Here is a 20,625-nt window from a genome sequence, read left to right on the forward strand (position 1 = left end):
TTCAAATTTCTTGCGTAGTACAATTCAAATATTATTTTATTTAAACTTTCCGGCGGTTGCTTTAATTTGTGGAACTTTTTTCATGTGCATAACTAGCCTTTTCACACTCTGTCTCTCTCCAAATTGAGACGTTGATCTCCATCCCCCCTTTCCGATCGAGTTTCTTCCTCTGCTTGCTCTCATGGAGTTCCGTTTCCGTGCCGGCGATGTGCGGCCCGTCCACCCCGCAACATCGATAGCCTCCGCTGTCACCGTCCCCTATAGTTACCTCACAATGCCGGCAGTTCGAGGTAAAAAGACCCAATTTCTAGGAAATTTCGTCAATATTATCCTCGTCTCTTCTGTTTCTGATAACGCCTTTTCATCTCTTCTCGGTTTGGGTTGCCAGAGGACTTCCTTGGCGCCGCCGGAGAAGTGGGGAGGACGAGTATAGCACGGTCGGTGTCGCTGATGAACCCTATACAGCGTTCTATCGAGAAGAAGCGAATCCGGGAAGAGATGTATGTTCGGGATGTGGTCGAAAGGAGGATGCTTGAGGAGGAGGTAAGGAGGGAACTGGAGATGGAAAGGTTTCTGGGGATTGGGAGACATTCGACGGAGTGGGTTCTGCGGGATCGGAATACAATGGCCTCGATCGTTTCAGGAACAACACTTGCGGATGCGCGGGGTGTCTGTAGATTGAATGGTGCTTCTCAATCTGGGTTTTATGGGGCAAGGTCACTTGAGGCTCTGCCACAGTGGAATGGAATGTGGAATTTTTCAGCATTTACAGTTGAAATGCTGGATCACACGAAATCGCATTCTCCCTCCAATGTGCAGGTGGTTGTCTCACAACCTTTTGTTTTCTTTGTTTATGCACCTGTCTGTGTTTAGAATTCGATCATGTCAAGAAGCTATGAACTAATGTCTCTACATATGGCTATTTAACTTGTTTGCATGGATGGATGAAGAAGAACTTTATCCTTCTGTAAAATGTTCTGAAGAAGAACAAATTAAAAACTTAAATGAATGCATTTGTGAGCAGCATGGAAGAACATCCAGTACCTACAACATGTACTGCTGGTAGTAGTCTAATGTAAGCATATACAAGGTGTTATTTGCATTTCAGTTGAGTATGTAGCCTTCATCAGAGTATGCAGATTGTTCTCTATATTTCGGGTAGTATGTTTAAGAAACTGATAATCGAGAGAAGGGAATTTTTTTCAATTTTGACAACATTATTATCATGCACATGTACAATGTGAATAGTTTATCATTCTTTATGATATATGTTCATTCCTTGATTCTGTAAACTCTTTTGTATATCAACTCAGATCAACCATACTAGTTTAGTTTCATTTTTCATACAGGTTCGACAATCAAATAACAAGAGGAAAGCTGCAATTGTTTCTGCATCAAACAAAGTCCCCAAGTTATTACCTAAGGAGTGGAGTTGTGCCCTTTGTCAAATCACTGCTACAACCGAGAAGAATTTGAATGACCATCTTGATGGGAAAAAACACAAATCCAAATTGGCAGTTCTTGGACACACTGAAAAGGAAATCAAGTCGAATAGCGAGAGCATTTTTTTGAACCAAACCAGAGGAGTCAATGAAGAACACAAAACTTCAATGATCCAAGTCGATGGGAAAATGCAGAGTGTTGTGAAGAAGGGGATCTACCTTTGGTGTGAGTTATGCGAGATGAAATGCGACAGTAGTAACATGCTGATGACACATCTACATGGAAAGAAACACTGTGCCGAAATGAAGTTGAAGTCAGAGCAAAATCCCAGTCCAGCAGTAACAAACACATGCAACACCAAACCTCAGAAGACAGATTCTGAAGAATTGCCCAACGTAGTGAAAAAGGGGAACTATCTTTGGTGCAAATTGTGCAATTTGGAATGCAACAGTAGTGTCGTGATGACGAAACATCTCAGTGGAAAGAAACACCATTCCCTAATGAAGTTGCAGAAAGCAATAGGTCTAGCAAAGTTAGAGAAGGTTCCCAGTCCGGGTGGACCAACGACATGTAAACACTGAACTGCTAGAGAGATTCTGCAGAACCCGTTGCTAAGAATGATGCTGTGATCAATCTGGAGCAAGAAACTGAGAGCAAAGAGGATGATCTACCTATTGCCAGTCCTAGTTTGGCGAAAACCAACTAACTTGTTGGCTTTATTATTCCTGAGTTCCCATGATCTAGATTGACTGCACTGAGTATTCTCAATTTGGCATGGTTAGTAATTAGGATTAGACTTGGATGAAACTAACTAATCATATTTGTGGTTTGATTATCGTAATGCTCGTTTATTGTAGCTCTTGCAATTTGTTTTCTAGATTATATGTCTAATCTCCTCTTTGCTACTCCATGGATAATTAATGCGTGTATTAGTAGTCTAAAACTGGTTTTACTTTCTTGATTAGACTTGGATGAAGCTAACTATCCCTTTAGCTGCTCCATGGATGATTAATCTGTGCTTTCATAGTCTACTGTTTAACACTGGCTGTACTATCTCTTAACACAAGGAATGACAAGAGGATCATTCAATTGAAAAGAATATCCTAAAAGTCGACTTTTGAATTTGCATAGATTAGATTTATTTGGTAGACGAATTAAAAAGAAGGCCGTCTACCTTCACCTAGATTATCAATAAAAACAAAAAAAAAAAGAAAGAATATCATTCACAAGTTCTAAAAAGTACCATGTATAAGAAACAAAGACATCCCTAGATTTGCTTTATACAAGAAGGGCGCTCAGATTTTTCACCCTTTGTGGTTGAAGAATGATCTACACTCTACACCCTCAATGCTACCTGATCTTGCCATGTGATCTGCTTCTTCGCCACCAGGTTTGACAATCAAACTGAGAGCTTGTGATCTACTGGGTCACCTTTCATTGAACTCTTCCTGAACTTGTCAGACTCCGCGATGAACTGGTAATCGTCCATATCCCAACTAATCTGCAATGACAACATTCACTGTAAGAGGAAACCATATAATTTGTTTTCTTGTTATGGAAATTGTCAGTAGTTACCGGCGAGGAGGCCTCATTCAAGTCTATCACTGCTGCAGTGGTTGGAGTAGCAGCATCTCTTAGTTTACAACCCTGGTTGTTAGCAGGGAGCTGAGAAGATACATTTCTTGATCGCTGACCGATAAAGATCCGACTCTGTGGTTTCTTTTTCAGGTTAACTTGTATCGTTCGATAAGGATTCTGCAATAGGCTTTTGTATCGCTTGTGCAAGAATCTGCAGTGTTGCATATAAACCACTTTGGGTTACCAAAAGAATAAATAAGCCTTCTAAGTATGTTACACTCACAACTATGAATTTTCACATTATTAACCTTCCAAATCATTCAAAATGATATCCAGGAATACCAAAAGCAAAATGGCAAGGTAACAGGCATTAGGCTTCAATCCCTTTTGTATTCCCAAATTAAGATGTTTGCCAAAAATATTGAAGTAAAAACAATACTTGTTTCTCATTTTTCGATATGGATCTTTAGACAACACATAATTTCTAAAACAGCCAATACCTATGCTAAGCTCGGATGAAAGATTGAGGATTGTGTTAGGCCTTCCTTAATATTGGTTGACATGGGAGTTTCGACAACTCAGGTATTCACCTAGTTTTATATAGGCTAGTAGAAAGTTTAATAGAGAGGGCATCCATATATTTGATCCCAAATAACTCGAAAATGCTCAACATCATTGTCGTTGTCATCATCACCTAACCTTAGAAAAAAATAAGATTGCAATGCATGTTCACAAGTTTAGAAAATATTTAACTTCCAAATCCTAAACCTTTTCCATCTGAGTTTGTGACCAGCATTGACCTACAGTAACCTTAAACTTCAGTTGATCTGTTTTTTTTTCTTGTTAAATTTATTTTCATGTGCTCTAAATTAATAAAGACTGAATTGTTGTTTCTGAAACCAAAGAGGATTCTACAAGTAGTAGTGTATCATAAAGTAAATAAGCAGAAGGAAAATATACTAACTTCACTTCAGCAATAAGTTTGAATTTCTTCTGATTAGCCATTTGCAATTTCTTCCTCTTTCCTTCTGTTTCCTGCAACAAAATTTGTAGTTCATCAGATGAATTTACATCTACATGATTAATGTTGTTCACGAAATCTCAGAGATTTCTAGTGATTCTTCAGATTCTGTCTAATCTGAAAAATGGATCAAGGAAAAGCTACACAAGCCATTTTGAACACTCTCCAATCTCCACTTGTTAAGAACAAGAAGAGCCTGAAGATCACGGTGCTCTTTTTTGGCGCAAAGGTCGGGCCAAATTAGGCTTTTAGATTCCCGTATCTCCACACGAAATGCAAACACCAAATTGGAAGGGAAACCCAGAGATCTCACCTTTACCAGATCTTCGTGGTCCTGCAACAGAATCCGGTGCCGGAGCCGCACCATGGTCCGCTCGCCGGCACCCGGAGGCTTGCCCGCCACCGCCCCAAGATCTCGCATTTGAGGCAGAATAGGGAAGAAACCCTAGATCGCAGGCACCGGATGGGTCAATGTTCCCCCTTTCCTCCTCCCCCAGCTTTCATGGCCGAAAGGCCCACTTAAATTGATGGCAGGCGAAGGGCGGGCGGGCGGGCTAGGGTTTTGCTGCTCGGTGGAGGCTCTTCTGGTCTGCATAGGGGCAAATCTGGCAACCTCCGACAGTAGGTTGGGCGATCCATATCTTTTCCGCTGCTGCCTCGTCTTCCCGCCACGCTCTCCTGCTCTCTCTCCTACGCTTTTGAGCTCGCCTTCGGTTTTGGCTTCAGGATGGACCATCAAGAACAAGCCATGGACTCGTTCTTGGAGGGTGGAGATTCTTTTGAGGCTCCTCTTGCGCATGGTCGACAAGGAAGGAGATGAGCATGAGACTCCTGCAGCGGCTGCTTGCTGCTGGTGCAGCACGGGGACGTGGGAGATGATGTGAAGCCATTTGTATGAGAAATTTCATTCTGCCCCTTGTACTTTATCCATTTTCTTAAATACCCTTTTTAGTGTAGAGAATCTTTTGATATACAAATATGAACTGTAAAATAATAATAATAATAATAATAATAATAATAATATAAAATTTATTAGTTTTAAAAAGTATTTCGAATGATTTATTAAAAATTGTAACTTATATTTTATATTTAATATTTTTTGGACTTTTACAAATGAAATATCATTGCGGTAAAGAAAATGAATAGGAGGTAAATGATTTATTATAGAAGACCCTTTTTAATTATCTCGGTAGGTTGGATTAGTTCGACTCGGACTAGGTGCTCAACTCAGGTAATTCAGTGAAGCTGACACAAATAATGATGACTCAGCATAATTGGGTTATGATCATATAGGTTGGTCAAGGTTGACCAAGTTGGTGATAGAATCCAAACAAATAAAGTTTGACTAGATGTTTGAAAATAATTTAGTAAAAAGTCCAAATAAGTTAAGAACTTGATCGGATGTTTGACAGTGAAATAAGAAGTTTAGTAATGTCAAGGTTGATTAGATAACTAACAAAGAGAAATTTAGTTGAGTCAAGATTAATTGGATAATTAATAAAGTAAAATTTAGTCGAGTCAAGGTTGATCGGATGACTAGCAGATTAAGATTGACCTGATGCTTGGTAATAACAAAGTATAAACAAGTCAATGTTGACCTAATATTTGATAATGGAAAAGCTCAAATAGGTCAAGAGTTACTGGATGCTTGACAAAAGAAAAACCCCTAAGAAAGTGAATCTTAAATAGTAAAAAGTTTTAGAATAGTAAACTCTAAGTAAGAGGGAAAATTCTAAAGGAGTAAATCTTAGATAGTAAGAAATCTTGGAGGAGTAAATTCCAAATAAAAAGAAAATCCTAAGGGAATGAATCTTAAGTAGTGAAAAGTCTTAAAAGAGTAAACTCTAAGCAAGTGAGACCAGTAGATTCAAGCGACCAAAATAACATTTTTGATCGGCCAGATCAACAGATTTTAATTAACTAAAGTACAATGTTGTTAATACTGTTTTACATTACTATTATTGCTATTATACTAATTTAGTGTTGCAGGAAAGTCTTAGTGGATAGGATTGATCAGAAATTAAGTAGAAGAAGTCCAAGCAAATCAGTTGAACTGAACATTTGACAAATAAGTAAGGAAAGTCCTAAAGAGACCTTTCGTCTTGAAAGGCGGTGAAGACGTGTCTCAATTGGGATAATTTTAAGCATTGATCCAACTGAAGAAGCCTACAGAAGTTTATAAGTCAAGATTAGACATTCTCAACTATTAAGATTGATTCATATGTACTAATATATATGTCTAATTTTATTTTGCAAATCTATTGTTATTATTGTTATTGTGCTAACTTTATTTTTATAGAAAAATAAAGTTTAGATCGATCAAAGTGTTCAATAGATCAAACATGATTGCGCAGTTAACTGATCCAGACATATAGGCATAAATTAGATTCGGATTCAGTAAAAAAGAAAATAAAAGTTCAATGGCTGATTAGGAGGATCAGTCGATCAATCACATATGAAAAAGATCGAATGACATCAAATCAAACAGTAAAAGAAGTTTTGGAGAGTAGTCGTTTGATCAAATGGATCAGTCGACTGAATAAGTAAATTTCACGGGATTGATCTGATCAAATCGGAGTACATAAAGAAAGTTTAGGGTTCAATCGCCTAATAGGAGGTTCAATCGACTGATAATTTTTCAATCGACAAGATAAAACTATAAAAACCTTGGGATCCGAAGTTCAATGACAATTCAATTCTTCACTCGACGATCTCTCTATGCTGCTCTATTCTATTGTGCAAGTATTGATATGCCAAAGCACTCCGGCAATCAATGTTATAATTCTACATTTCTATGTTGTCGTATCATTATCTCTATTGTATAAAAGTTTAGTAAACTTATTACTATCCTCTAATATTATACGATTTTCTCTTTATTCGAAAATTTTTCAAAGAGAAGAATATTAATGGATTTCCTATTAAAAACAATCCAAGGGATCTAGACCTTGAAATAATAGTCGTTAGATTGTAAATCAAGTAATCGATCGAGTTTATTTCACTTTTAATATTTTCACTTCTACTTTAATTTATTTTTATAAAAAAAATTTAAATAAGCGATATTCACTCTCCACCATCTATCATATATTTGAATCTTACGTATTCTATTGACTTCGAACATGTCAGATATTAACGATATCAATAGTCGTTGACAATGATATGTAAGTTGTAATAAATCAATATAAGTGGATGTAGAGAAGTCAAATTGCAATTGCAATTGCAAATGGTTATGGAATACCCATTGTTATCCGTACTTTACAGTGATCTAAATGAAAATATTGAAACTTTTGGGTTATGTTGATAACATTGAATTTGGGAGTTATCGCTTTTTAAGAAAATATATAAAGTATTGGGACTCTTATACAATATTCTTACAAGTTTAATATGTCGTCCGACATTTTTACATACCGTTTTATTCCGATCCGAAACGGCAGACCATGATAAATATCCACAGCCATTCTATCCGCGAAACCCGTCCCCCTGCCACTCTCATCGCCCTCTCTCTCTCTCTCTCTCTCTCTCTCTCTCTCTCTCTCTCGGCGAGATCTAGGGCTGCTACAGTGCCTTCAATGGCTTCCACAAGTGCTGTTGGCGGCAGTTTTTCCAATTCTCTGAGGCCTCTTCCTCGGAAACCCTCATGTGAGTAAGCGTCTATTGCCTAGGACCGTGCCTGCTGCTTTCCTCTTCGTGTTAGCCGGTTTCTTTGGTTAGATTCATTCATTGTAAGACGCATGAAGCTACTCCGCAGGTTCAAGCTCCACAAATTGGATTTTATTTCCTTATTTGCATCACTGCGTTTAGGTTTCTTCCATTTTGTTGATATTTTTATATGCGAAGATGAGATTGGATTGCGCCTCGAGAGTTTCGTATTTATGTTGGCTAACGATTGACTTGTCACGAGAATAGTGTATTTATTGAGCATGGAATTCTTTTATACTCCAAATTGTTCCTTGAATTCATAAGCGAGTTCTTACTGGATGCATATTGTCTAGGCAATGAATTTCTTCATGGATTGATCCAAACTGACTAGAAATTGAACCACCTCCTACCGGGACACTGAGCAATCTAGATCCTGTTGTTTTTAGCAACCAAATTTTTGAGCTTCCCGATAGTAGGTGGTGACGGGAAATCTGTTTCATTGAAATGTTTCAACTGCATTCTGCTTCATGTAAAGCATCAAATGATCACACTCGTTTTTTCTTTGAATAATCTCTATGCTTTAATTAGATCCTTTCATTCATTTGAGTAAACTAACACTATTATTGATCCATTCAATTCTGCAATTACATATGTTTGCTCCAGTCTAATCATTCAAACATCATGTTTACTGAACTGGCTTGACTGGATGATAGCTTGTGATGTTACTTCTTCTTAGGAACTTACTGTTTGAGATGTTCCACATTCTTGAGATATGGATTTGAACTTTTCAGATTGACTATATCTTTATCAATCTTTCAGGTTGTCGACTAAATGAAAGTTTGGTACAATGTGTATTATGGCCTCCTAGTAGAAGAGAACAGAAAGTGAAGCCTCTGCGTATATATGCTTTATTTGGAGGAAAGAAAGACAAGAATGAGGATGACGATGCAGCAGCTAAGGTAAGTGAATTGTCATACTATCATCGTCCAATATGAAAAAAGCACAGAGCCAGTTATTATATTGGCTATCTGTGCTTACTGTAATTGTTGAGTTACCACTTGCAAAGTTGCGACCGTAAAGATTTCTTTATTGCTGCAACAAACATCATCAGTTTAGAGAAATGTTAACACTTGAAATTTTGCTAGGAGATCCAAAGATGCTAATGGACAGATACTCCAAACACAATACAAATATGTAATGAACAAATGGCTTTCCCTTAAGATACTTATAAAGTCAAGAATGACTATGCTTCCTCTGCCAAATAATTTGACCAACCTTCCCATAAGGCTTATTTTAATTGTAAAACAAAAGAGGTTAGTAGTAATCATAATATGAGTAAAATTTTGATGTATCAAAATTAAAAAGATTAGAACTCGCAAATTACTTTGTTTTTGATAGCATATATGTATGATTTTATTTATATGTTTTGACAATACAGAAGTGAATTTGTTCAGTCTATTATGGAGTTGGTCAAATCTTTACTCTAATAACTTAGCAATGGAAGTCCCACTAGTAAAACGAGTGATCAAGGTTGTAATGATTGTCACATAAGCTAGAAATGGCCACAATTGATATTCCTCCCAGGATATTTGATAACAGTAGCTCATCTTTTGCTAATGCAACAAACCATAACCATCCCCTTGTACATCATGAGATGGTATGGTTGCTAAGACATAAGGACTTGGACAAAGCACTTAGAAGAAGGATTCGAATCCTTGCTCTACCATCATGGATTAAAAATTATATAATTCAAGTCTGGTTGTATTGGTGTGATATTTTGACTGGGAGGAGCTTCCATTCATGTCAATTCAATTGATCTTTTCGTTCTCTTTTATTGTTTAATCTTCATACTTTTATCTTTGGCATATAACTTTTTCAATGCCAATGATTTATGTTTCCTTATGAAAATGCTGAAGTTCTACACCTCTGCCTAATCTTAGGTTTCCAATTACAGGAATGTAGTTTTGCTAGATTCTTGTCCTTGAATCTTTTTGACTCATCTCAAACTACAAAATTAGAATAAAGGAAGTCTCATCTATGCTCTACTTGCAATTATTAACCACATCAAGCATTTAAGTAGGTTTTTGTTATTTTCCTCTATTACACAATGGAGCTTTACCTTTGTCCTTGTTTAGATTGGGATTGTGAATGTCAATAAGGTTAACATCTACATTGTTATGCATTTCTCTATACTTCATGCTCTTGAGTTTGAGCAGCCTCTTTTACCTCAACTCATCACTGATGAATTAGAGACTAGTTTAAAAAGTAGTGGAAGTAATGAATTAGAGACTACTTAACAAAGTAGTGGAAGTTCTCTCCTCATTTTAAATATGGATAAAAGAAATTGTTATAAATCTCTTTCTCGTGTGAAGAATTCAACTGATAAGATATACATCATCTCATCTCCACATATTTTGGTATTTCGAAAATGAAAAAGAGGAAAAGAGATATTGGAGAGTGAAGATATGGAAGGGATAACTGTTCGGATCCCTTACTTATCACATAAACTCCTCATCTTTCGTCATGATTACTACTTTAACATTATAAAAGGGACAGCAGGCTCTGGGCTGGGGATTGAAAAGTCTAGGACGGAAAGATTGATACCAACCTAGAGCATCCTTTGCCCCTTTTATAATTTTGAAGCTGTGATCTCATCCCAGTTAGAGATGAAGGCTTCCAGTTAATTGGGAGATTTGAATAGTTATCCCTTCCACTTTTGACTCTCTTTTCTCTTGTTTTACAAAATTTATATATTTATTATTATTATTATTTATCTTTGAAATAACAAAACATGAAAAGATATCATGATATCCATCTTATAAGTGAAATTCTTCAAACAAGAAGGCAGATTTATAATATATTTTTATGCACGATAATGTTTAAAAGTATTTTTTAATAATATTTTACCTTTCAGATTTATCCTTTGAATTTTCATTTGAAATTAACTTTTATTTACCCTTATTTGAATCCATCTAAATTTTTATTCATCTATTTTTTCTAAAATTAATTCTAAATGATGATAATGATAAAAATCCTCCAACAACACAATGGTTCTTTTGGTTGACTTAGCAAGGAATCATTATGCTCAATTTTTTTTCTACGTGCATGCTTTAATAAATCCACTTGGAATTGTTCTACTAAAGCAATTCTTAACTTGCACTGGCAATATCTTTTCTCATTTATTCTTATTGGCATTCCTAGTAGCTCAGTCTGAGTACATTTTACAAGAGAGTATCTCAAATTTCAAATTTTCAATTGGCTATTTATCCCTATTACAGGCAGGTCTTATGGGGAACATGCAGAATTTGTATGAGACTGTTAAGAAAGCCCAGATGGTAGTCCAAGTAGAAGCTGTTCGTGTACAAAAGGAGCTTGAAGCGTATGAACTGGCTACTATTTTACACAGTTATCCTTTCTGATTGTGTAGCTTTAACACTTGATGTCCACCCTTTTTCTTTTGCAGTGCAGAATTTGAAGGTTATTGTGAAGGTGAGCTAATCAAGGTATGATTTGGTAGTTGTTCATTTTCTTCCTTGCAAATTTGCATGTGGACCTGCGTAATGTGTATTTGATGTCATTTATTATTTGGAATTCCAAAACTTATCCATCGCTTAAACGCTTCTATATTTGCTTATTGTATATTGAAAGTAACATATCAAGACTTGTATTCTGTTTTAATTGATAAAAATATAAATGCAATTGATTCCGTTATCCCCGGTGGAGAAATAACATCCACAATGAGAGTATGGACTGTGAAAAGAAGTAAAATTATGTTGGATATCGCCTCCACTAGTATTCCCCATTTCTAGATAACTAGAATCAATCTGATCACTACCACAGTTATCAAAAACTACATCTCTAGAGAATCTTGTGTCGAAACTTCTGCTGTACTCAATATTAACTAAGTTACCTTGTCAAGGTCATGGCTAGACATACCTGGGTAGTATTCTAAAATAATCACTTCTACAAGCCTTGTTTGTTTTCCTTCTTTCTTTTTGTGATTATCTTACTCGATCAATCTGAATTCCTTCTTAGTTTTACTGCTGAAACAGTTCTTTTTTACTCGATCAATCTAAATTGTTGAAAATTGCTCCAGTTGCTCAAATTAATTTATAATAGTCATTGATTGGCAAGATTTTTTTTTCATATAATATTATTTCATTCATATTTCTTGTTCTACAAATTCTAAGAAACATAATCTAGGTTCTAGCTGTTTTGTCATATAGCTGCCTAACATCTCAATTTTCAGGATGGTAGATTCAGTATTGTAGTGGAATGCAACCATCAATTTTAGATTGCATTTATGCTTTTTCGTTTGCTTGTGCCTTACCATTTATTCCAGTAGATGGAGAGTAATGAAATCAATTTGTTAAGCTTGCAAAAATAAAAATTATTGAATTTTCTTTCCAGGCAACACTTTCTGGAAACCAACAACCTATACGTATTGAAATCACAGAGGCTGCCATGGAGTTGGGTTCTGAAGTAAGTTGGAATTCTTACTCCAAAGCATGATAGTTTCTCAGATGAACTGTTTTCTACTGGTCAAGTGCTATAGTGTTTGTTTCTGTAGTGACAACTTCCATGGAGTTTCTATAGTGACTTCTTGGTTGTGATAAAATTTGTGGTAGTATAATACTTTTGAATGGGAAATTATCTGCAGAAGCTCTCTTTGCTTGTGACCGAAGCATACAAGGATGCGCACAAGAAAAGCGTTCAGGTTAAATCTATTGTTCATATAATTGACATTCATCTTTGAATATCTCAGATCCACGGCGGCATCTTACTCAGAACTGTTTTTCAGGCTATGAAAGAGAGAATGAATAATCTTGCCCAGAGCTTGGGGATGCCACCCGGCCTCATGAAGCAATGAGACTGTTTTGCAGTTCGCCACTGCTTTTGTACTCGACGCATTTCCATGGTTCACTAACAAGCAGCACACTGTGCTGGAGTTCAAACTTTCTTGTATTACAAAAGAGAAGAAGCCAAAGGAAAGATTCATCATAATCTCTCTCTTCTGTTGTGTTTGTTTATCATGAATTCTGTCACCCAATCTCGAATCCCTTGTGTTTGTTTGTCGTTCCATAAATCATACTAGTTGTCGACAAGGTTGATTCTTTTGAGTTATTGAGTTTGAAGCATGTGTTTACTGGCCGATCGGCTGCCACTCACTATAGAGGTAGCTATGTCTTTTCCTTTTGCTACTCAAATAATATCTAGTCTTATATAGCAACTCATAGAGACATAAAGCCACTTTTTATATGCTGATTAATTCAATGTGATAATTGTCTTCCCAAAATTTGGTATTTAAAAATCCCTATTAAGTTGGCATGATATGAGAGACCTTGGACATTGAGATATGTTGTTGAGGACCACTTAAAGAAGGCTCCAAGCAAGGCCTTTAGACCTAGCCTTAGTTGAGATGATTAGTTCATATATATGTGTAAACACATGTTATCATCATTCGCTATCATATAAATAAATATGTGTATGCAATCATTGGTAATCAGTATCATATGACCATTTTTATTTGTGGTATTTTATTTTATTTTATTACCTGCATAAGAATGATACGATAGAACTTACTATAAGTCATGAAGCGAATTTAATGAAATTTAAAATAATAAACATATTTTTTATATTCAAATAATAATAATAATTGTTATTATTTATTATAATTTTGGATATTCACGACTGGTGTGTGGTTGTGGATTCTGCCTTGTCTGAAGATAAAGTTAACCGGTAGCAAACAAAAGTCACGCTGCCACGTCATTTAATTCTGACACGTGGGCATACCCCACTGCTCCATCAACTCGTGGGGCCCTCCTCCCCCTGCATCCTCTGACTTTGATGGGATGCATGCATGCTCCATCAACTCGTGTGGCGCCAAACTCGTGACAAGATACGTGGGCCCCATAATCTCCGGGAAAAAAAAAATCTATAGCGCAAGACAAAGGAAAGGAAATAGAAAAAAAAAATTCTAAAAATCTTAGGGCAATAAAAAAACTAAGAGAAGCCGCGGTCGTGCGAAGTCCAGGCGACCTCGGGTGGGGTCACCGAGCATAGTAGCAAGAGGTGACTTCGTGCGGTGCCGCAATCATAATCGTGCTAGGTTGATGAAAAAAAAAGAAATTATTTTTTATCGGATTTGAATTTACGAAAAAATAATTCGCTGATGAATTCATAAATCCGTCTTACTAAAATAATTTATTCAAAAAAAAAATAGCAGTTTTTGATCATGTGCTTAATGGACAGCTAATAAAAATTGAGTATATATCTACAAATAAACCATTTAAATAACATTAAATAATCCCATTTGATAATAAAAATAAAGAATGTCCATCCGTTCAATTATTGCATCGACGAATACATGAAAAAGACAAGCCGGCAACAATTCTGCCTTTCCGGTCTAATTTTATCTCATCTTTATATTTTAAACCCTTTTTATAAAACAATATATATTCTAAAATTTGCATAAAAAATTCCCATACGTACGATTTTGATAATATCAAACGTATAGTTTATCCTAATTTTGTTTCAAAACTTTTGGTCGATAAAGTTGCTGACAAAGTCTCCTTTGTGTCAACATAATTCATATATTATAACTAATGATACAGCAATCAACATGAATGACATAAAGATTTATTAGAATTCAAATTTTCATTTTCTTATTTATTCTTCTAAGTATTTTATCATTGTGTCATACACAATGACCTTAATTATTAGCTAGTTAGATTTGATAGTTTTGAAGGCATGAACATATATATCATCTCATAATTATTTTATTTTCTTATCACAATTACAAAATATAATAATTTATTATTTTTTTAACAAAAAAAAGGAAGGATTGAAAGATATTTTATATATAATATAAGTGAGAGATCGTTGAAATATTTCTAAGACTTAAAAAAAAATTTGCAAAATAATAATTAAGCCTACTATATTATATCGAGTTGAATGTTGAACTATGAGTTGAGCATGTGAGTCAAAGATAAAAGTTGAAACGATAAAAATATTAAGGTGGATATGCGAACATACAAAGATGAATATGATAAAAAATAAAAATATTAAATAATAAGTCAGAGTTGTATCTATTATAAAAAAATTTAGGAGACACGTTTAAGATGATACAGATATGTACTTAGACGACTAATAAATATTTCAATTAAGTGATGTGAAACTATGATAAATATTCATATTCAATAAAGAAGAGAAAGATGTAAAAAAATTAAACTTAATTAGAAATAATAAAATAAAATAAAATTTATTTAAGTATAAATGATAATATAGTAGAGGATAGAATCTATAGAAGGATTTATATAGTCGATTTCCTTAAATAGGATAAAACTTGATTAATTATTGTTGTTATATTATTTTAAAACAAACTCCAAAAGAGGGCACATGTTACCATGCCGAAACCCTAGCAAATCCAAACCCTAGCCAGAACAGATAAAGTAGTCAAGGGACACATGCATCCAACAACATTTGAACACAAAACTAAATTACATGGAGAGCACAATTTTCAAGAAAGGCATGAAGTTTGACTGAAGGGGGGAAAAAATGTGAGAGACAAATAGTAAAAATTATATATAAAATAGAAAGAAAAGAAGGGAAAAAAAATGTGCTCAAAGAGGATAAGAACAAGGGGATGTGTTGAAGGGGGGTGTCAGTGCCCTAGATTTAGCCCTAGCAATGCCATTTGTGTAAAAATCTTGCACTTTCCTCATTGTGTACCACATTTATGGTGGTTGAGAATTTTTAGGGTTTCACATCACCAAATTCATAAAAATGATGATGTTTGTCGAGGAATAATTTAGAATGAGGTAATGAAAATTTTGAGATTTTAGGGGGGGAAATAGATAGGTTCAAGTTGATTAGTGAATAATTTAGAATGAGGTTAGTGAAAATTTTGAGGTTTATAGGGGAAAAAACAAGAGATAGGTTTAAGTTGGTTAGTTTGATGAAGATTTAATTGTTAATGATCAAACAACGAGAAAATAAACTCAACGGAGTGAAAGAGCAAGCAAAGACAAAATCAAAATTTTCATATTAAAGAGAAGGGAGGTGAAAGATATGTGTTTACGTTGAAGCGGCAGTCTTGTGGTTGTCTCGATTTACCCACCTCTTGCTCTAAAAACTTGACTCTATCATTAAGAGCAAGTTATCGGTAGAGATGGATACCACCTTGAGAGGATGACTTACTTGGCCTTTTATATAGGAGTTAGAAGGTTAGGTCAAATTGTCGATTTCTCAACTTGTCTATGACCAAAAGTGCATGGAGGAGAAACACTCCCCCTATCCTCATATATTCGACAAACACCGAATGCAACACGACTAGTCACAATACTTGTACAATATCACCTTGTTATTTACATGTCATGCAAAGCATGTTTGAGATTGTAAATATCTTCAATAGAGCATTATTCGAATGATATGTAGTACTTGATCATCATTCAAAAGGTAGGGCTCATCAACCTTGTTACTTACTAAGACCATGCTCTCTTTGCTCAAGAAGGTGCAATATGAGGCTCCGTTCAACTCAAATTATATTTCTATACGAATGGTCTATGAAGAAATTAAATATTAATGTAAATAACAATTAGCAATATTTAAACTTACACATAAAATTTGAATACTAAAAAAAGGGTGTTAATTCAAGTTGCGATTAATTAGCTATAATCTATGCCCTAAATGGACCTAAATTCTATTCCTTTCCACCATTACCACTCTTAGGCTTCTATTAATTAATTATTTAATTGGTGCTTTATATTAATCAGATATTTCATACCCTTAGAGCTGACCAAATCATTCTGATTAACTAACTAATTATTAATCTTAATCACTTGAAAAAAGGTCTTAAACCTTTTCATCTTTGACAATTATCTTCTCCTAATTAAGTAACAATTAATTTTCACTCATTTGTCATGAGTGACCTACCTCTTCTTATAAATTTAATTAAATTGTATTAAAAAAAACTTAGAATTAATGCATACCTTAATTTATCTTCCCAAAATGGCAAATTAAAAGAATATTTTATATTATAATATATTATATTTATATATTTAAAAAATTAATTAATCACAACCATCTAATCATTATATTCTCATCAAAATTAAACTCAAATTTAAATATTATATATATATATAATATTAAAATATTATATATGCTCTCCTACCCCACACACACTCTATTTATAGAGTCCCTTCCTCACAAGTTTGGACACAACTTGCTACATAAGAAGAGATAGAAAGGATGATAAAGGTGAGGGAGTTTGAGATGGAGAAGGACTCGAAGACGGTGGAGGAGTTGGAGCGTCGGTGTGATGTTGGCCCTCCGGTTGATGTCGGCGGCACGAAGAAAGAAAATAACAAGAAGAAGAAGAAGAGCCTCTCTCTCTTCGTAGATTTGTTGGGTGATCCATTGTCTCGAGTCCGTCATTGCCCTGACCATGTCATGCTTGTAAGCTCATAATTGTGTCTCACTCTTTATATGCTATGATTTGAACTTAACTTTATCAATCAATACGATATGATTTTCATTAGGTGGCCGAGTTAGGAGAGAAGAAGGAGATGGTGGGGGTGGTAAGAGCATGTATTAAGATGGTGACGAGAGGAAAGGATTCCATCTATGTCAAAGTTGCTTACATTCTCGGCCTCCGAGTCTCTCCTTATCATCGGTGAGTCGCTCAACCAAGTAAACTTAGTCGTAAATCCTCGATTCACTGTCGAATAAGTTTAAACATTAGGGGTGTATGAGTAAATATCTAAGGGGCTAGTAGAGAAATATTTAGAATTATTGGTGGGAATTTAATTGGGAGGAAATGGACAAAAATATTGCGATGGAGTTTTAATATTTTCCTACTGTTTTGTTTGGTCTATTTCGAGTCAAATTCCTATTGATGAACAAGTGTACGGGTTCGGTGTCGGTATCAACTTTCTTTTTTCTTATAAAAACTGTAAATAAATGAAATTGGACTCTTGATTTGAAAATAAGTCTCGTAGTTATAAACCTTTTCACTTTACTCCATTATTTTTGCTTTTTCTTTTTATAATTTTCTGTGCTTGACGACAATGTCTACATCGTTGTGTAGCTCGGAGTTATTTACTAATGGTTTGTCTCTATGTTAGTTAAATGTATTTTAGTAAAATATTGGGATTAAAATGAAATTTTCTTTCATTTATGGAGTTTATGGTTAATTGTGATGACTCGGTTTTACTGACTCGGTTTTGGCGTCCGAGTTTGTGTGGTGCAGGCGACTCGGGATTGGGACGAAGCTGGTGGAGGGGGCGGAGTGGTGGAGCGCCGCCCGCGGGGCGGAGTACGCCTACATGGCCACTGACGGCGCCAACGCCGCCTCTATTAACCTCTTTACAGGCCGCCTCGCCTACGCCCGGTTCCGCTCCCCCGCCCTCCTCGCGCACCCCGTCCACGCCCACCGCCTCCCCGTCTCCTCCTCCGACACCGTCCTGCACCTCCCCCCGCGCGCCGCCGCCGCCCTCTACGAACGAATCTTCCCCCCTTCGGCCGTCGAGTTCCTCCCTGCGGACTTTCCCGACCTCCTCTCCCACCCCCTCACCATCGGCACTTTCCTCGCCGTCCCCTCGTCATCCGCAGCCGGTGCCGCTTCCGGCGAGGTCCCTGCGGCGTCGTTCGCGGTGATGAGCCTGTGGGACTCGACGCGGGTGCTCCGCCTTCGGGTGGCGGGGGCGCCGGCTGCCACGCGTGCGGCTCTGGCGGTGCTGCGGGCGGTGGACGGCGGAGCGCCGTGGCTGAGGGTGCCGTCAGTACGCGACGTCTTCCGCCCGTTCGGGGTCTACTTGATGTACGGCTTGCACATGTCCGGCCGCGAGGGGCCGCGGCTGATGCGGCGGCTGTGCCGCGTGGCGCACAACGCGGCCGTCAGCGACGGCGACTGCGCCGCCGTGGTGGCGGAGGTGGGACCCGGCGACCCGGTGCGGGCTGCCGTGCCTCACTGGAAGCGCTTCTCCTACGACGAGGACGTCTGGTGCATGAAGAGGCTGCGCGGCCTCAGCGACGGCGACGGCGACGACTGGCTGGCGGCGCAGCCGGCGACGGAGGTCATATTCGTGGACCCGCGCGAGTTTTGAATATATAAATAAATATTATAAAATATCCTATAAATTATGAATATATAATTACGTTAATCATGCGTTTAATTATCTTAATTATGCATGTCTTCTCTCCATTTTGGTGTAAATATGAAGGAGACTGCCAAGTGTATGCTCAATGTTTCACTACATAATTAATTAGTCAATTAAGTTTTTTCGTTAAACACATTTTTCTCAATTTTCCATCGACTACAAAAATTTGTAGTTATATAACAAAATTCTGGACTTTATAACCACCTTTTATAATAATATGAAAAAAAAGCTTATTGAAATGTGTTAGATTATTATAAAATTTAAATTACACCTAATATTATCTCTACATTTTATTTTATTTATTCACACAAAATAGGTGAAACTTTGTAAATGAAGTAGATGCATCATGCCATTCAAAAGGTAATTGAATTTAGATTAATTGGAATCAAAATTATATATATTAATAAATTTAATTAATTAATTGTGAAGTGGATAAATATTTATTTTTTTATTATAATTTATTTATTTATTCATTATAATAACAACAAGAAGGTAGAAGAATTCAACGACCAAATTAATTTAAAACGGCGGAAAAAACAAACCGCATCCCGGTTTTATCCAATTCCGACCAATCAGAGCCCGTAAAACAGGGCCCCACCGGCCGCGAGTAGTCCCATCGAGCACCTGCAGACGAAGCCAAAAGCCTGCAATTAAATTAAATGGGAAATTTTCATTTTACCTCCAAAATTAACTTCTTTTTTTAAAAAACTTCACTTTAGGGTTCAAAATTTATTGACATTCTATCTTGTCTAAAAAGCAAAATAACATTATCACTTACCTTCTTGTTAAAAAAAATTCTTTTAAACTGTAAAGACTATTTTATTTGACTGATTAATTTGAGTTTGACTCTGCAAATTCAATTATATAAAAGTAAAATGACAAGAGTTTAGAAACGTCAAGGGTATTCTCATAATTTTAGAAGTTGGCGGTATGCTTTGAAGAAGAAAAATGAAATTAGAAGGACGAACATACCGCACGAGAGTCATCGATGGATTTGATTTGAGTTGGACTAGGCAGGCGAATAGTACGCAACAACAGCAGCTCCTGCAGAGTGGTAGTAATAGTACACTAATCATGCTTGACATGAAAACATCTTCTGCAACTTAAAGCTTGGAATCCAGGACAATGGGAGAAGAAAACAATCCAAATAGTTACGAAAAACACAGCATCGACATCCGAATTGTCGATTCTATGTGGAGATTTCATTGGGATCGTGTGCCATGTGTGTGCTATGTGTTAAACTGCAAGGCACTTACCTATTGGTTGTTCTAAGAGTTGTAAGTTGCATAGTCAAGCTAAAGCATGCGCGAATAAGTGCCCGGAGAAGAAAGCGAATCTCCTTTGAGTGTGTTTGGCTAAATAGACTGGAAGTGCTAGTCGACTCGGCAATAGGATGTAAAACCCTAGTCATTTGTGTTAAATTTGGATCACTAGAGAAGGAAGAACAAGAGAGGAGGAAGGAAGCAACCATAGGAAAGCATAAAGTTGATCCCTGATCCACATATTCCCTATTCAAATCAATCAATAGTTAACAGCAGCATCTTGTTGTGATCCACATATTCCCTATTGATCTATAATGGAAGGAACAGAGATGAGAAGAACTGAAAAGACCAACTGACCTCTATTATTGATCGATTGATCGCCTTCCGTGCTATTTCCCGATCCATATATTCCCTATTCAAATCAATCAATACTTCACAGCATCATCTGCATCAAAAACTATGAACATATGGACTCTAGTTCAGCTCATTAATTAGTATAAACCCTAGTTGATTCTCCAGTTATTAG

At 36.4% G+C, this 20,625-nt stretch overlaps 4 protein-coding genes across 4 annotated transcripts; 3 read left to right on the top strand and 1 right to left on the bottom strand.

The window, feature by feature from the left end:
- The first annotated feature begins 181 nt into the window (after positions 1–181).
- Positions 182–2,341, top strand: LOC141820087 (uncharacterized). Its single transcript, XM_074707371.1, has 3 exons — positions 182–290; positions 389–819; positions 1,350–2,341. The coding sequence occupies exons 1-3, from the start codon at positions 182–184 to the stop codon at positions 2,022–2,024; spliced, it is 1,215 nt and encodes a 404-aa protein (XP_074563472.1). The 3' UTR covers positions 2,025–2,341.
- A 343-nt stretch (positions 2,342–2,684) lies between these two features.
- Positions 2,685–4,463, bottom strand: LOC141820088 (uncharacterized). Its single transcript, XM_074707372.1, has 4 exons — positions 4,356–4,463; positions 3,986–4,056; positions 3,019–3,232; positions 2,685–2,944 (listed from the first exon to the last, which is right to left on the bottom strand). Exons 1-4 carry the CDS (start codon positions 4,461–4,463, stop codon positions 2,843–2,845), a joined length of 495 nt encoding a protein of 164 aa, XP_074563473.1. The 3' UTR covers positions 2,685–2,842.
- Positions 4,464–7,519: 3,056 nt separating this feature from the next.
- LOC141819925 (nucleoid-associated protein At4g30620, chloroplastic-like) lies at positions 7,520–12,842 on the top strand. The gene is made up of 7 exons (XM_074707187.1): positions 7,520–7,678; positions 8,498–8,637; positions 10,957–11,057; positions 11,142–11,181; positions 12,089–12,160; positions 12,339–12,395; positions 12,480–12,842. Exons 1-7 carry the CDS (start codon positions 7,609–7,611, stop codon positions 12,546–12,548), a joined length of 549 nt encoding a protein of 182 aa, XP_074563288.1. The 5' UTR covers positions 7,520–7,608; the 3' UTR covers positions 12,549–12,842.
- Positions 12,843–16,927: 4,085 nt separating this feature from the next.
- Positions 16,928–18,919, top strand: LOC141819924 (acetyl transferase GW6a-like). Its single transcript, XM_074707186.1, has 3 exons — positions 16,928–17,134; positions 17,218–17,351; positions 17,928–18,919. Exons 1-3 carry the CDS (start codon positions 16,928–16,930, stop codon positions 18,781–18,783), a joined length of 1,197 nt encoding a protein of 398 aa, XP_074563287.1. The 3' UTR covers positions 18,784–18,919.
- The last annotated feature ends 1,706 nt before the right edge of the window (positions 18,920–20,625 follow it).

This window comes from Curcuma longa, unplaced genomic scaffold (assembly GCF_044706935.1).
Source record: "Curcuma longa cultivar G26 ecotype Majalengka, Jawa Barat unplaced genomic scaffold, ITB_CL_G26_1.1 utg2646_np1212_2152390_RagTag, whole genome shotgun sequence".
Classification (NCBI taxonomy): domain Eukaryota; kingdom Viridiplantae; phylum Streptophyta; class Magnoliopsida; order Zingiberales; family Zingiberaceae; genus Curcuma; species Curcuma longa.